Source organism: Geotrypetes seraphini, chromosome 6 (assembly GCF_902459505.1).
Source record: "Geotrypetes seraphini chromosome 6, aGeoSer1.1, whole genome shotgun sequence".
In the NCBI taxonomy this organism is placed as follows: domain Eukaryota; kingdom Metazoa; phylum Chordata; class Amphibia; order Gymnophiona; family Dermophiidae; genus Geotrypetes; species Geotrypetes seraphini.
The window spans coordinates 248,768,799-248,787,239 of NC_047089.1; the positions used below are offsets into that span (position 1 = coordinate 248,768,799).

General features: G+C 40.1%; 1 protein-coding gene across 4 annotated transcripts in view; it reads left to right on the forward strand.

Moving 5' to 3' along the window:
• Positions 1-18,441, forward strand: part of USP9X (ubiquitin specific peptidase 9 X-linked) — a 589,740-nt gene that overhangs the window by 396,634 nt on the left and 174,665 nt on the right. For all 4 annotated transcript variants that reach the window (XM_033949377.1, XM_033949378.1, XM_033949379.1 and 1 more), the window contains one exon: positions 122-268. In XM_033949377.1, coding sequence (XP_033805268.1) covers positions 122-268 — 147 coding nt within the window. The remainder of the gene's footprint in view (positions 1-121; positions 269-18,441) is intronic.

Genomic DNA, 18,441 nt, shown 5'->3' on the forward strand with positions numbered 1-18,441 from the left:
TAAGATGTAATGCTTAGTCATTTTGCCTTTATTAAATCTATTTATTGTTGCTTCTTGTTCTCTTTTTTTTTTTTTTTAACAAACTGACCTGCGACGTTATTGATTTCCTTTTCATTGGTAGGATGAGGTGAAAAGAACAGGTGAAACTGGTATGGAAGAGACCATTTTGGAAGGGCATCTTGGTGTGACAAAAGAATTGTTGGCATTTCAAACTCCAGAAAAGAAATACCATATTGGCTGTGAGAAAGGAGGTGCTAATATAATTAAAGTATGTTTTGTGTTTTCCTTGTGAGTTTACTAATTTGAAATGAAAGTGTCTTGAACAAACTAATCATTGCTGACTTTTGTTTAGGAGCTGCATGTATTGGGGATTTCTAATTTGAATAGATTTTTTTTTTTTTTTTTTGTAGCATGTTACTCTTAAGGATTTTTTTTCTTTGACCCATCAATTGCTATCTTTTTAAGGCAGGGATCTGATACCATTCATTCATATATCACTGGCAGTAACAGATCCTAGTCAGGCTACAGACTGACCTCCTCCTAAGCCCTACCAGCATGGGTCTAAAATCTAGCTACAATTTGTTGTGCAATTACTGATTAACTCCCCTATAGATTTGATGGATTTTCTGTCAGAGCCAGTATAACAATTCTTATGTCTTTCACAGTGGCCAGTCCAGATCACATGTGCCCAGCAAGATCCTAAGTAGCAGATCTGTTCCTTCTAGCTCAGTGTATCTCAAAATGTGCCGTAGCATACTAGTGTGCCTCCTGAAATTTAAGGTGTGCCATGGCACACTGGGGAGGAGGAGAGACACCGGTTGACTGCCTACAGGACATGCCTCACAGTGAGACTCGCATCCTGTAGGCAATCGGTGGGCATCAGCGCCTTTCCTCTCTGGCCCTCTTTCCTTCTGGCACCTCCCATTGGCATCTCAGGGCCTGTCTGGAGGGCCATCACGCACTCGTGGATAGGGCCTTCACGCACTCTTGGATGTCAACATGATGACATCACGTGTGTGATGTCATCACAGGTACATCCGTGCACTTCTGGGTGCCTTGAGCTGTGACCATTACCTTTAGTGCAATGGTCTTAAACTCAAACCCTTTGCAAAGCCACATTTTGGATTTGTAGGTACTTGGAAGGCCTCAGAAAAAATAGTTAATGTCTTATTAAAGAAATGACAATTTTGCATGAGGTAAAACTCTTTATAGTTTATAAATCTTTCCTTTTGGCCAAGTCTTAATAATAATATTGTCATTTATAGCTAAAGAGACGTATGATCAAGAAACTGTTTTATTTTACTTTTGTGATTATGATAAACATACCGAGGGCCTCAAAATAGTACCTGGCAGGCTGAATGTGGCTCCCGGGCCGCAAGTTTGAGACCACTGCTTTAGTGCGTCTTGGCTCAAGAAAGTTTGCAGGACACTGTTCTAGCTGACACCAAAAGATACGTAGTGGTGACTCCTAAGATTACATGACTGGTAATAGTTAATGGATATTTCTTCCAGAAACCTGTCTAAACTCTCTTTTTAAGCCCACTTATTTCAACTGCCTTGGTCATATCTTTTAGTACAAGTTCCACAGTTTGATTGTATGTTGAGTAAAAAAATAATTTTACATGTTCTACCTATTTTCAGTCATTTCCCCTTGTCTTAGTACCACTGATAGGATGAACACATGATTTCTATTTTCCTTTTGTGCCCTACTCCATGATTTTATAGACCTCCTATCAAATTTGTTCTCAGCTGACACTTCTCCAGGTTTAAAATCTCTTACCTTTTTAGGGTTTTTTAGTGTAATAGTTGCATCTTTCATAGTTTTGGATGGCCTTTTTTGTACTTCATACTACATACATCTTTTTTCTGGGTTTTTTTAGAAATGCATGCAGTAATCGAGGAGAAATGCAAAAAACTAATCACCCTTTACAACTACATAAACCCAAGCAACACATTTTGAAGACATTATTTATTTAATAGGATGGCCTTCAGAATACAGAGTTGAAACCACAGTACAAAACTGTCAAACTACCGTGTTTCCCCCAAAATAAGCCCTAGCATGATTTTCGGGGTAGGTCTTAATATAAGCCGTAGTCGCCGGCAGCAGCGCCCCTTGTCCCCCGCCGACCCTTCAATCTCTCCCTCCTATCCAAACCCCGACCGCAAGCCGAAATACCTGGAAACAGACGGCAGCACAGGCTGAATCGTGGCCTGCCCTTCTGGCCATTCTGTGCCGCGTTGCTGATGACATCATCAGTGATGCAGCAGAGGAACGCCCAAACGTGAGAAGGGCAGGCTGTGATTCAGCCTGTGCTGCCGTTTGTTTCTAGGTATTTCGGCTCGTGGTCAGGGTTCGGATGGGAAGGATAGAAAGGGAGATGGGAGAAAGGGAGGGATAGAAGCTGCAAGGGTTCTGCACAGGGAGATGGGAGAAAGGGAGGGATAGAAAGATACTGCACAAGGGGATGGGTGAGAGGGGAGGAAAATGCTGCACATGGGAGAGAGAAAGGAAATAGGAAGAATTGGGGTGGAGGAGAGAAGGGAGAGATAATCATTGTATATGAAAAAAAATAATACCTTCCCGAAAATAAGACCTAGTGCCTTTTTTGGGCCCAAAATTAATATAAGACAGTGTCTTATTTTCGGGGAAACACGATATCAGTTCACTCTTTAATGAATCATTGATTCAGTCCATGTGCTTGTGAAAGACCTTAATTCACAAAATCAAATTAGTACTATATAGCATGTACTCTATGCTGACAAAATTTGTTCTCATTCTAAATTAATTAATGAAGTGTTCAACAATATGTCTACACTTAGTCACCTGACTCAAGTTTGGGCAAACTGCATTAGGGACTGGTTATCCATTAATGCAATTTAATCTTCATTACAGAATTCACAGTGTGAGAAACAGTTTTTGCACAGAGTCGGCATGTAGTCCAAAGCTACCATTGTCTTAATATGGTCCTATCTAACAGAAAATAAATTGTATCTAAAACTTTTGCAAAGGAAAATGCAGCAAGCATTCCACACTTATGTGCATAAATTAAAACTATTTTTCAGGAGCTAAAACTCCCTTTCCCAAGTTGGAAAGTTGTGAGCAAAAAGTGGCAATAGTAGAAATAATTGTATCATAAAATAAATCAAATGACAGTGTTAAGGGGAAGAGATTAGAGAGAGGGGGAGGAAGAGCTGAGTAATCAGAAAGTGTATTTCTCTACATTCAAGAGGACTAATATGGCAGCCACTATACTTTAGCTAAGATAATTCCTTTTTTTTTTACTTTTACTTTTATTTTTAATTTTATTTATTTATTTTTTTACAAAATGGGTTCCAGAGAATTTTAAAAGGCAACATTGCTTATATGTAGAAATCAGAAAGAGTCAAGTTTATGAAAGCACTGAAGTTGGAATATAAATATTTGAGAAAGCATAAATTTTATAATAGTGTTCCAAAAATTAAAATGTAAAAATGCTGAATCTGTGTGACATGGGGAATAATGGATCCCTACCCTCCACTGTGCGACATTAAAGGTTCCTATACAACCCAGTTTGAGCATACTATACTGCTTCGCCCTACTTGCAAAGAAGTTGTCAGTCAAGGAGATTATTAAACTGAATGATGGCATTGTCACAATCTTGTTCTTTGCTTTGTTGGAATGCAGTATACCAGATTTAATTTGCAATACTTCTCACTTAACAGTGAACCTATGTAATATTTTCTTTCCTTTTCGGAATAGGAGGCATTCAGGGAAAGTCAAGACTTTTAATATAATGTTGGAAAGCTTTTGAGCCTGTAGAGAGATTTCATGTGTTCAACTGAATGAGCTAAGATAATTCCTAAAGTTCTAATTGCTTTTTTGGCTGTTCCTACATAAACCTGCTACTCGACAACAAACCAACCCCGCTGACAAACTTTCAGGTCCCTTGGACTTACCACCACATAATCTCATTCAACCTATATATTAAAACCAAAGGACGTGTAGAAAAAACAGCATCTCACAAAACAACCACACTCGACCCAAAGTTGATCAATCTTCACGATTTATCCATTGGCATCTCAACCTAAACACAGGCCCCACAACCAACCCACTAGAAGAAAAGGCACAGGCTTGGCACTCTGGCATAAAGTCCATACAAAAAATTAGCTAAAGTCAAAACAAACACAAGATCTTTCTCATCACCCTGATTCACAGAAAGCCTGAGAGAACAGAAAGTCAGGAAAGCTGAAAAAACCTGGTTCAAAACACACAGCGCTGAAGATAAGCCTCTTGAAAGAATACAACTTAGCAACACTCAAAACAAAAAAAGGCACACTCCACAAACTTAATATCCAAGATACCAAGCAGATCAAAGGCCATCTTCTCACTGTCCAAAAATTTGTTTTACTCCTCCCAAGGATCATACCACAACCAAAAATCAAGCTTAGACAGTGAATCCCTCTCAAACCTCTTCCACAATAAGATATCTAAATCGTGATGGAAGAAAGGGAGGAGGATTAGCAATTCTTAAAGAAGAATTTGAATTTTAACTACTGGATTCCAAAATGACCAATCAATTAGAAATATTAGCCTGTAAAATCAGCAATAAGGAACTAGAAGAATCCCTTTCTTGCATATTATTTTATGTCCTGCCGAAAAGCTGGCCAAAAGCCAGAGAGAATTTTTGTGAATCTGTCCTACATAATACAATTACTCCTTCATACAATATCATCGCAGGAGACATTAAACTTACATCTAGATGAAGAGGACAATCCAGATGCGAAAGACTTTAAAAACTTTCTATCTTTGCTTAATTATACTCTCCCTGTACCCACACAAACACATGAAAAAGACCATCACTTAGACGTGGTAGCTATGTCCACAAAGGAGATTTTAGACCCTTCCATCTCTCTACCTGACGGTACTTGGTGCCACGATATCTGGTCTGACCATTTTACTTATTATTTCAAGTTAAACTGGACTCATTTAAAATCTAAAACACATCCAAGGATAAAAAGAGAACATCTCACAAGGTGTCCTATCATACCAGAGGAATATTGGTCAGAATATGAACTACAAACGGAGATAGGAGAAGGTGTCGAGTTTTGGGATCACTGGATGAAAACTAGCACATCCATTTTAGATAAAATTGCCCCTAAACGAAACAGCAAAAGCTGTTCGAATAAATATAACAAATGGTTTGACACCGAACTTCTAAACATAAAACAACTAGTCAGATGACTGGAAAGAATTTGGAAAAAAACAGGAAAATTGACAGACCAGAACAATTGGATATCCAACATAAAAATCTATGAACAACTGATAAAAGAAAAACGTAAAGCATTTTACTTTTCCACAATCGACTTATCTAATACTAGCCCAAATGGAATCAATACAAAAGAACTGTTTAACTTGGTTACGAATTTATTTAACACCACACACCACACTCAACTCGTGCATAATATCAAACTACCTTCAGCAAATGATTTAGCACAGCATTTCGATTCAAAAATTAAAAACCTAAGAAATAACTGTTCTACAAATGACACATATGAACATCAAATAGTCAACAAACAAGGAAATGATATACCAGCTGACATGATTTGGAGTTCCTTTCAAGATTTAGAATGGAATAACTATATCAAATTATATAATAAGTACTCAAAATCATACTGTGTTTTGGACTCATGTCCCCCAGAAATTTGAAAGCAGCTCCATTAGACTTTAAACTATCTTTGAAAAAATGGAAAATTCCTCACTAACAATGGCCACATAATAATAACCCCAATTCCAAAATATAGTAAAGAATCTTCAGCACTAGTCACCAACTATAGACCAGTAGCATCAATTTCATTTATTGTAAAACTCATGAAAGGATTGGTATGTACCCAATTAATAGAATATCTTAATCAGTTCTCTCTCTTACATGAAACTCAATCTGGTTTTAGACCGTTGTTCAGCACCGAGACAGTAATTGCGGCTATCTTGGATAACTTATACCTCCTGTTCAGTAAGGGGCTTAACGCCCTGATCATGCAATTCGATATGAGCTCTGCGTTTGACTTAGTAGACCAAGGGAAACTGCTACAATGCTTAGATGCAATTGGTATCAGAGAAGAGGTGTTAGACTGGTTTCGAGGTTTCCTTATGTCTCACACCTATTAAGTACGTTTCAATTACGATCTCTCTGATACCTGGAGCAATCCATCTGGCGTGCCGCAAGGGTCACCACTATCCCCATTTCTTTTCAATGTCTACATGTCTTCATTAGGTGCGCAATTGTCCCAGCTGGAGATAAAATTATTTAGCTACGCAGATGGCTTCACGATCATTATCCCATTCACTAACTCTGTCTCGGAAGTCACTCCCAAAGCAACAGAAGTACTAAATTTGATGGAGCAATAGATGACAGAATTCAGACTGAAACTTAACTCAGAAATTTTTTGTTGCTTCGCCACACCCGGTTGATACCAAAACATCACTATGCATCAATAAACTCAGTTATCCTATTCAATCTACTATGAAGGTACTGGGTGTAACACTGGACCAGAGCCTAACCATGAAAGACCAGGTGGACTCCATTATCAGAAAGGGTTTCTTCACTCTCTGGAAGCTTCGGTCCATTAGAGCATATTTTGATGTCGTCATTCAGAATTCTGGTACAATCCCTCATACTGATTACTGTAATATCGCCTACTTGGCAATTTCCCTGAAGAATATGCGTCGACTACAACTAGTGCAAAATACAGCGATCAGACTGATCTTCGGGTTGAAGAAGTTTGACCGTGTTACACCTTCCTACCGACTTCTGCATTGTCTGCCGATGGAGGCACGTGTGAAGTTCAAGTTTGGTTGTTTCTGTTTTAAGGTACTATTCGGTTTAGCCCCTAAATACATAACTGGCCTTTTCTCTTTCTCAGCCAACAGACATAAGAAAAGCTCACACTTAATTTTGTTTCCCCTCTGGTTAGAGGATGTAAATTTAAAAGACATCATCAACATCTCCTCTCACATCAGGCAGCATTATGGGGTAAAGATCTAGAACAATTGCTTACATCTACTACTTATGGGGAATTTAGGAAACGCCTAAAAACATATCTGTTCCTAAAGTACTTAGGCAACTAACCTGCACAATCTCATTCCACAATAATTGATCCCTAGAGCTGTTAATCACTAGCTTTTAACTTTGTTAAATCTACTCAATTTGGAGCATCTTTCAATCAATGTTAACCAGCAGAACATTGTTAAATCCACTCAATCTGTAACATCTTTTAATTATTGTAAACTGCATAGAACTTCACGGTCCTGCAGTATATAAACTGTTATATTATTATTATCTAAGATACAAGAAACCCTAGATGTAGAAGCCAAAGCCCTGCCAAGCATCCCAAAAACTATGCAACACAACAACCCATACAAGTTAGAAACTCTAAACGGCTTTAAACCCGTATCCATTGATAACCTTAAAGGTACAAAAGTCTCCCTACACCCCACACCTCAATCTTGGACCAGTGCCCATTCACCACACTGCTGGCTACCAACGAGTCTTTCCTGAACTCCATTTTACCTCTAATTAATGAGTCCCTATAATCAGGCATAATACCTCAGAGCTGAAAATCTGCCGTAGTAAGGCCACTCTTGAAAAAACCAACCATGAACCAGGAGAATCCAAGCAGCTATAGACCAGTCTCAAACCTCCCATTTGTCTCAAAAGTATTAGAAAAGATAGTACTCGCACAACTGCAAGACTTCATGTAAACAAACACCACCCTCTTCAAATTCCAATCCGGATTCAGGAAGCACACAGCACCAAAACAGTGCTTCTAGACATTGAAGATGACAGCTGGAAAATCCTCAATGAGGGTAAAGACGCATTGCTGGTACTATTAGACCTGAGTGCTGCCTTCGATACTATTGATCACTCACTTCTCCTATCCAGACTACACTCTATCGGAATCCATGATGTCGCACTGGCATGGTTCTCCTTCTTAGAAGAAAGATTTCAGAAAGTACTACTAGGACCTTCCTTATCCAAAACCTCTGCTACAGAGTACCCCAGGGTGCATTGCTATTCCCACTCCTCTTCAACTTGTACATCAAACCAATACTCGACATCGCAGAAAAATATTAAATCAAAATCCACTCTTACACAGATGACAAACAGCCCTATCTCCCCCTAGGTCAACCCTGAGATGCACAAATCAAAAAAACTTCATTGCTACCTAACTGAAATAAAGAACTGGATGATTGCAAACAAACTACAGCTCAACACGTCAAAAAATGAATTTCTCTGGATACACAAGATTTTCTGCACGTACTCCCGCCCATCCCTTTCCTGAGGAAATGATACCCTTATAGCCAAAGACAACGACCGTAGCTTGGGAGTGATTCTCAACTCAAACCTGTCGCTCTGACCGTGTATCAAAATTAGTGTCCTCATGTTTCTATTACCTATGCCAGCTAAAGTGCATCCATGCTTACTTTTCAGAGAACGATTTTGCTCAGCTACTAAATGCGTTTGTTTTATCCCACTTAGATTACTGCAACGCGCTACTAGTAGGCTTACCCGCAAAAACCATCTCCCGTCTCCAAGGCATGCAAAACGCTGCAATCTGACTCCTGAAAAACCTGGGCTTTCACGACCACATCACCCCTGCACTAATATCCATGCACTGGCTACCTATCTGAAAATGATGCGCCTTTAAAACCCTGGTTCTAGCTTTCAAGACATTCCACAAGATACCAAGCTACATGGCATCAAAACTACAAATTTATGTCCCAACCGATCACTGAGATCCCAAGCAGAGAAACGGCTAGCCATTCTACCTGGATGCTCACTCATGTCTGAAACAGCCCGCAAACGCTGTTATTCACATTTCATACCCAGATTATGGCACATCATCCCCCCATCTATCTGATCGTTAAACAGTCTATGGAACTTCAGGAAGGCCGTGAAAATCTTCCTCTTTACAAATCCAGCTTACGTCTGCATCCCTGACCACCCCTTTTGTCTGACCACCGGACCAAAAACTCACCACACTTCAATGATGCACAAATCTGCAAAGCTATTTTACCTTTGTTAGGTTGTCCATATGGAAACTGATGTAATTTAAACCACCATATGTCTCTTTGGAAAATGCTGCAATTTTAAAACACCCTATGTCCACTAAGTCTGTATTTCCAAATCTGTATGTTATGACTTTTCTGTAAAAGCTGAAATTTATACTTCTATGTCCACCAAGTTTGTATTTCCCACCATAGTTTGTCCTGCTTATACTATGAATGTACGCTTGTAACCTGTTCTGGGCTCCTTTGGGAGAACGGGCTAAACAAATGAATAAATAAAATAAATAAGCTGTGGATGTCAAGATATCGTCCACAGTAGTGACTTCTAATGGAGAAGCTAGCATCATTTACCTATAGATATGTTTTTTCCATAAATTCATAGTTTTGCTTTTGTCAACATCAAATTTCATCAGCTATTATGAGGTGATCCTCTTGCAGCTCCTCATGGTTCACTAATAATTTAAAGAAGGCAATCCCAATAGACCTTATATATCTAGTCAAATCAAGCCATTTGAAATTTCAGATGCCACCCAAGTAAACCAGCACTTTAAGGATTCTCTATCCTGGTAGTTGGTCCAGCCAAATCTGACCATACTCTCCTTTCAAATTTCTCAAGGCTCAAATTATCTTTATGATATGGGACTCGGGTAGAGGGACTCCAAACTAAGCCTTTTGGTCCACTGAGTTAAGTCGTACAACCACACAACCGGTACATGTCAGTAGGATAGCAAACGAATATTCCTTGCTTGGGAAACAACAGCTGCAGATTAGTTTGCAGCTCCTTTAAATCAGGCAGGTTCTTCCATTCTATTAGAGAACATGAGCACCAAACAAATTGACTTTTTGATGGCTTTCTTATATACCTATTTTGTGCATTAACATTCTTCAAAAACTCCGAAGGGTCTGGGGAATTGTAATAGTGTGCCTTGTAAAAATAGTACTTGGTGGAAATTCCTTCTATAGCAGTAATGACCATGAGTCATTTAAGATAAACGTCTATTAACTTTGTACACTTGGATGGCACAGCTTTTGCCTGTTCTTAACAGAATAGGTTAGGCTTTTTCAGATTGTCTGGGGACCATCTGTGGACTACAGTCTTCAGATCTTGCTACAAAGTTTTCATTGGATTGAGATCTAGGCTTTGACTGGACCACTTGGATATTCACTTTCTTCCCACTGGGATACTCTTTTTGCATATCTGAAAACATCCGAAACATGGTTCACTGACTCTCATGGGTGGGATATAACTATACCAGGATATAACCTGCTTCGCCAAGATAGAGAGGGTAAGTTGGGAGGTGGGGTAGCACTTTACATCAAAGAGAACATCAAGACAACTAGGATCACAGATGTCAAGTACACTGGGGAATCCATCTGGGTAAACCTGGCCAGAGGCGGAGAGAAATGCCTATACCTCGGTGTGGTATACAGACCTCCAAGACAATCGGAGGACAAAGACAAAGAATTAATTGAAGACATTGAGAATATCACCTTACGGGGGGACGTTGTCCTGTTAGGGGACTTCAACATGCCTGATGTAGACTGGAACACATTCTCAGCAACAACTTGTAGTAGCAAGAGGATATTAACATCCATGAAGGGAGTACAGCTCAAACAAATGGTACTAGAGCCCACTAGGGCCCAGGCCATCCGGGATCTGATACTTACGAACGAGGAAAGCGTCACGGAAGTCTTGGTGGGAGAAACACTGGCAACCAGTGACCGTAACATGGTATGGTTCAACCTTAGAAAGGGCTTCCCTAGATCACAAACAAAAACGAAGGTACTCAATTTCCGGGGCACTGACTTCGCAAGCATGGGTGATTTCGTCCATCAGACGCTACAGGCTCAAGAAACAACGGATGATGTGGAAGCTATGTGGTCAACACTGAAAAGGACACTACACGAAGCAACTATCCGCTACATAAAATCGGTAAATAAACAACAAAGAAAGAAGAAACCCGTTGGTTCACTGATGAGATCTCACACCTAGTCAAGGACAAGAAAAGAGCATTTCTTTCATACAAACGCACTGGGGAGAAAGAAGCTAAAATTGAATACAAGACAAGGTCTGCAGCGGTCAAAACAGCAGTCAGGGAGGCCAAACTTCGAGTGGAAGAAACTCTAGCAAAGAACATTAAGAAAGGGGACAAATCCTTCTTCAGGTATATTAGTGACAGGCAGAAGAACACAAACGGGATAGTACGTCTTAGAACAGCAGATGGGATTTATGTGGAAACAGATTCCGAAAAAGCCAAACTACTGAACGATTACTTCTGCTCAGTCTTTACCTGCGAGCCTGGACACGGGCCACAGCTGGAAGCAAAGCCAAGCAAGGAAGACCCATTTCAGAATTTTGGGTTCTCACCAGCTGATGTTTACAGCGAACTGTCAAGACTCAAGGTAAGCAAAGCCATGGGACCAGACAAATTGCACCCACGAGTACTCAGGGAGCTGTGCGATGTCATGGCGGAACCATTAACCATGCTCTTCAATCTCTCCCTAAGTACAGGGAGAGTCCCCCTGGACTGGAAAACAGCTAACGTCGTTCCTCTGCACAAAAAAGGTTGCAGAGCAGAGGCTGCAAATTACAGACCAGTGAGTCTCACATCAATAGTGTGTAAACTCATGGAAACACTACTTAAATGTAAATTAGACACGATTTTGGATGAGGGGAATCTAAGGGATCCTAGTCAACATGGATTCACTAGGGATAGGTCATGCCAATCCAATCTTATCAGCTTCTTTGATTGGGTAACAGGAAAGCTGGACTCGGGAGAGTCTCTGGACATAGTGTACTTAGATTTCAGCAAAGCTTTCGACAGCGTCCCACACCGTAGACTATTAAACAAGATGAAATCAATGGGGTTAGGTGAGACACTAATTGCATGGGTCAAAGATTGGCTGAGTGGAAGACGTCAGAGGGTGGTGGTCAACGGCACCCTCTCTGAGACATCGGAGGTGACCAGCGGAGTGCCACAGGGCTCGGTCCTGGGTCCACTCCTTTTTAACATATTCATAAGAGACTTGACCCAAGGGCTTCAGGGTAAAGTAACTCTATTCGCTGATGACGCCAAACTATGTAATATAGTAAGTGAAAGCAATCTGCAGGATAGTATGACGCAAGATCTGCTTACGTTGGAAAACTGGTCCTCGACATTGCGGCTGGGCTTCAACGCTAAGAAATGTAAGGTTATGCATCTCGGTAGCAGAAATCCATGCAAACCTTACACCTTAAATGGAGAAACACTAGCTAGGACTTCAGAAGAAAGAGACTTGGGAATAATCATCAGTGCAGACATGAAGGCCGCCAAACAAGTAGAGAAGGCCTCATCCAAAGCAAAGCAACTTATGGGATGTATCAATAGAAGCTTTGTTAGCCGCAAATCTGAAGTCATAATGCCACTGTACTGAACCATGGTGAGACCTCATCTGGAATACTGTGTGCAATTCTGGAGGCCACATTACCGTAAAGACGTGCTTAGAGTTGAGTCGGTTCAGCGGATGGCCACTAGGATGATCTCGGGGCTCAAGGGTCTCTCGTACGAAGAAAGACTAAACAAATTGCAGCTCTACACTCTAGAGGAGCGCAGGGAGAGGGGGGACATGATTGAGACATTTAAATACATCACGGGACGTGTCGAGGTGGAAGAAGACATCTTCTTTCTCAGGGGACCCTCGGTCACAAGGGGGCATCCATTCAAACTCAGAGGAGGGAAATTCGATAGTGACATAAGGAAGTATTTCTTCACAGAAAGGGTTGTAGATCACTGGAACAAGCTTCCAGAGCAGGTGATCAAGGCCACCAGCGTTATTGACTTTAAGAATAAATGGGATGCCCTAGTAGGATCCTTACGAGGGTCGAGTTAAGGAACTAAGTCATTAGTACTCAGACTTAATGGGGTGGGTCAGTAGAGTGGGCAGACTTGATGGGCTATAGCCCTTTTCTGCCGTCATCTTTCTATGTTTCTATGTTAATTGCTATGACTTCTCAGCAGTCCAGATTTGTAGAAGACTGAAAAAGTTTCTCTCCAGAATCTGCCTATGTTTTGCATTATCCATCTCCTTCAATCTACATGAGCCTCCCTTTCACCACTGCTGTAAATGATCCCTACAGTGTGCTGGGTGTGTTATGTAACATGTGTCACTTTGCATTAAGATACACAATTTCCATTTGAGTCATATCAGACTACAACTCTTACTCAAGTATGCAGTGTCTCGTGAGGATTGTTTTGTTCTGTTTTTGGCAAATGCTATATGGCATATTATACGACTTCAAAATGGCTTCTTTCTACCCTTCCATACAGGCCACATTTATAGAATCATCTTTAAATTGTTGGAACAGTCAACATTTTCCCTAACCGCCACCAGATACCTCTGTAAAGTAATCTTAGTTTGCAAAGTGACTTTCCACAGTGGACTTTCCATAGTGGTTTTCTTGACTCATGGCTTCAGAGGAACTTCCTGATTGAGGCAGTATGTTGGTACCGGATTGTTTTGACTCTAAATATGTAGTAATCCTCTCATACTGAGAAGAGGGAAGGCCCAGAGGTGTATATAAAGCACTAGAAGAACACACAATGTAAGGGTTTCTGATAGTGGAAGTCTCAAGGCCTTCGCTGGATGATAGACACAACTTCCAATTCGTTCCATAGCCCTACAGAAAAAGCAAGTTCACACCAAGCAGGTATTTTAAGTAAATTACCTTTATTTGATGGTCCCTCAAATTAAAATATTTACAGAATAAAAATATTGATAAAACAATTAGGAAAGTCACACATGTTCTCGATCTCAAGAACCTGTTGTTCTTCCTTTAGAATTCTACATGGGCCTTGAATCCTTGTATGGACTCCTCTTCTCTTTTCAGGGTACCAGGTTGGGTACCCAGACTTGTTGAGATTATTCTGTAACGCATTCATGGGAAACAGCCCTTTATAACATTCAGATTGACTAGTCAACATTTTAGGTAAGTTCTGGAAGTAATGTACTAAAGTGGTTTAAATCTTTTTTGAGTAATAGATCTTTTTGTGTGGTCACTGGAAATGATCGTTCTACATTTCTTCCTTTAAGATGTGGAATGTCATAGGGTTCATCGCTATCAGCAGTGTTATTTAACCTGTTTTTGTCACCAATTGGGAAGTTATTCTCGGAGTTTGGTCTACATTACTGAATTTATGCAGATCTTCAATTTTTGTTCGAATTTCCAGCTGATTGGACACAGGGTTACCAGTCACTATCAAATTATATGGATAAGATCCAATTATGGATGTCAGTGAACGATCTTAGCCTAAATGTCTCAAAGACAAGAGTCTATGGCTTTCTTCCTCTGCTTATGAAGGGGCTCCGTTGAAGTTTGTATACACTGGTGTTTCAATTTTAATTCAACAGGAAATTAAGAGTTTGGGAGTAAACTTAGATACTTAAATTTTCGTAGTCACATCTCTTCAGTTGTGAAAACTGTTGTTTGTTTGTTTGTTTTTTTAAAGATCAGGATGGTTCTAAAAATACGGGATTTGTTGTCTGCTGCAAACTTTAGATTAGTTATGCGGAGGTACATTCTGCCACACTTAGATTATTGTTATTCTTTTCTGTGTGGCTTACCGAAGACATCACTTAGAGTACTTCAAATAGCTCAGAACGCTGCAGCTAGGGTGATAGCAAGATTACCTCACTACTCCCATGTTACACCTGTACTAGCTGAACTTCACTGGTTGCTGGTCACTTGGAGAATACAATTCAAGATATTAACGTGGATGCCTGGAATGCGCTCCCAAGAGAGGTGGTGGAGAGTAAAACTGTGACAGAGTTCAAAGAAGCATGGGATGAACACAGAGGATCTAGAATCGGAAAATAATATTAAAAATTGAACTAAGGCCAGTACTGGGCAGACTTCCACGGTCTGTGTCTGTATATGGCCATTTGGTGGAGGATGGGCTGGGGAGGGCTTCAGTGGCTGGGAGGGTGTAGATGGGCTGGAGTAGGTTTTAACGGAGATTTCGACAGTAGGAACCCAAGCACAGTACAGGGTAAAGCTTTGGATTCTTGCCCAGAATTAGCTAAGAAGAAAAAATTTAAAAAAAAAATTTAAATTGAATCAGGTTGGGCAGACTAGATGGACCATTCGGGTCTTTATCTGCTGTCATCTACTATGTTACGTTACTGATTGCCTAAGGTGATTGCTTCTTTTTTGCAGCTACGTGCTCCTTCTTGTTCTTTAAGATCACAAGGCAGAGACTATTTGGTTATTCCTTCAATCCACTTTGTGACCAAAATTGCAACTCATGCTTGCATTTTTCAATTAGCTGGACCATCGTTGTGGAACTCAGTCCCAGATTATGTTCGTTTGAACGCTAACTTTTTGGCCTTTCGAAAAAGTTGAAAGCCCACTTTTTTCGACTGGCATTTTCAGATTTTGGGTATTTTTTAGTTTTGCTGCTATTTATTTATTTGCAGATGCTTTTGAATTGTATATTGTATGTGGTGATTTATTTTGATCTGTCTAGTTTTATTATGCATGTAATGGTGTTATCTGAATATGCAGACTACAAATGTTTTAAATAAATAGTATCCATGCTCTTTGACTTCAATACAAAAATCCCTCCAAATTTCACTAGAAATACTTCATTTTGAAGAGAGAGGAAAATAGGGAACAATAACTCTTCCCTTAGAATTCCTTAATACTTCTATATAGTACTGTAATATGATACACCAGGGAGCTTAGTCTATCCAAGGGAGCATGGACTTCCAAGGGATTGAGATGGCTTGTATCTAGTAAGTCTTGTCACATCCTGACAATCATTTCCTGCAGCTAGACTTCTTTTGGACACTTGGGATGAATCTCCTTAGTCTTAGCTGCTTCCAAAAATCTCTCTCAGGTGAAGGGCAGGATTAAAGGATAGGCCAAGTAAGCTCATGCCTTGGCCCCGAAGAGTTCAGGAGGGCTCAGTGTGCTGTACCTGCCTCTGGGCCAGGCTCCAGGAATCCAAGTACTTCTTCCTCCTGTTGCCTTCACTATTCAGTGCAGCTGAACTTGCAGCCTTCAAAAGATTGTAGGCAGTGGTTCCTACATGTTGCTTGTGGCTGGCCTGGAAATCTTTCCTCTCATGCTGGGGTTTTGCATCAGAGGGATGTTTTCTGGGTCGGCCATGGGCATTGTGTAAGAATCGCTGCCAGCAGCTTTTTGAAGACCGTGAGTTAAGAGAACTTGGAAAAATCCACTGCTTATTTTTAGGATTCTTTAATCAATCTGTAATAGTGTCTAACCGATGATCATGGATCTTATTACAGTTGACTTATGCATAAGTTTTAGTTGTGAAATTTTGTTTGATGCTGGGATGTAATTTTTGTTATTTCTAAGATAAGCAGCATAAAATTTGTTTTACTCTTTTGGCGATCTTGCCAGGTACTTGTGACCTGGATTGGCTGCTGTTGGAAATAGGATACTGGGCTTGATGGACATTTGATCTGTTGCAGATGGCAACACCTATGGTCTTATGAGCTTCCCATATATCTACTAGCCTGCCAACTTTCATGCACCACACTAAAAGGATCCATAACCTGCATGCTCTGCTATATAACACCAGGGAATTGGAACACAGCAAGACCAGAATTCGAAGATTTTATATACTGAAACTCACTAACGGCAACTTACAACCTAATCCTAGGAGATCTAAACCTCCATCTCAAAGACCATACCTCTAAGCAAGTAGAAAACATACTAACTTACCTCAAAGCCTTAATCTACAAGTTCTTAGACCCACAAACCACACACGAGAAAGGTCACCAACTAGACATTGCAGCCTTCATGACCCAACAGCCCATTCTACCAGAGATTCAGACCTCAAATGGAAAATGGTCCAAATCCATCTGTTCAGACCATTACACATACACCTTCAATATCATCTGGGCCAAAGGCAAAACCAAACCAAAATCCCAAAGCTTAACCTACAAATCATGTATATATATCGACCCCTCAAAATTCTGGAATAAAACATACGCTACAATCCAAGAATGTGACCCCCAAAGACTTCATCTCACAATGGTGCAATATAAGTACAACTACCCTAGACAAGCTAGCCCCAGTACAAACAAAAACCAGAATCAGCAGACGATCAGACAAATGGTTTAACAATACAAACTAAAACTAAAAGAAAAAAGAAAGATACTACACAAACCAAATAGGCACAGAAGCTCAAGACACAAAAAAACTATTCCAATTATTATAAGAACTCAAGACACCAAACCCTACCTAGCCAAAATGACAATCCTCCCCCTTCAGCCACCCTTTTAGCTGAATACTTTAAAAAACAAAATTACAACTGCCAGGACAAACTTCGCAGGAACTCCAACCCACCTAGAAGAGATCACAATGCCCCCCACAGAATCAGCTGCAGGAGATAGAACCTAGTCCCACTTCTCCATAATACAATGGTCCGACCTTAACAAACTCTATAAAAAATACAGCCATGCAGCTTGCAACCTCAACCAATGCCATCCATACCTATTAAAAACCTCCAGCCTTAAATTCCGCACTCTCCTCATGCAGTGGATACAAACCATGCTCACAGATGGCCTTTTCCCACAAGACCTCTCCGAAATCATCGTCACCCTGATCTTAAAAGACCCAAAATAATGATTTTGCCTGTGGTTTGCTATCAATTGGGAATGATACCAGTGTTTTTTCAGGGGTCTTTCTATAAAAAATTAAATAGTATTCTGGTTAAATTTATTTGGCTGGGTAAAATTGCAAGAGTGGCTTTAGTGTCTTTGCAAAGACCAATTGAGGAAGGTGGGGTAAATTTTTCCAATTTTTATAGGTATCATCAGGCCTATATCATGCGCCAAGGTATGTATTGGGTCCTCCCAGAGCTTTTGGAACAATTACCAGAGTGGTTAAGGGTGGAGAGATCACTTATCTTTCCACTTAGGCTTGATCTTTTGCTTGGTATAAAAGTGCCTAGAATACGTAAGGACAATAGAGTATTAATGGATACTTGGAAAACATTAAGGTTTATAGACAAATTAACTACTGATTCTATTTTAAAATCGAAACAACAGACTATTTGGGTAAACTCCAAGATACAAATAGGCGGGTTTAAGGTTGTCTGGAAAGATTGGATTAAAGCAGGTATAAGATCATTAACGGAAGTAATTGATAATGGTAAGATGCTTGAATTTTCACAATTGCAACATAAATATGGTCTGAATAAAAAACAAAATTATAAGTGGTTGCAATTGAAGCAGGCTATTCAGGTGGGGTTCCCTGAATGGAAATCTTTAAATGATCATTACAGCTTAGAATTCTTATGTTTCCAGGCAGATTTTCTGGGTCACCAGGCCGCAAAGTGGTATAAAATTATATCTAATTATTTGAATAAAAAGCCTAAAAATGGATT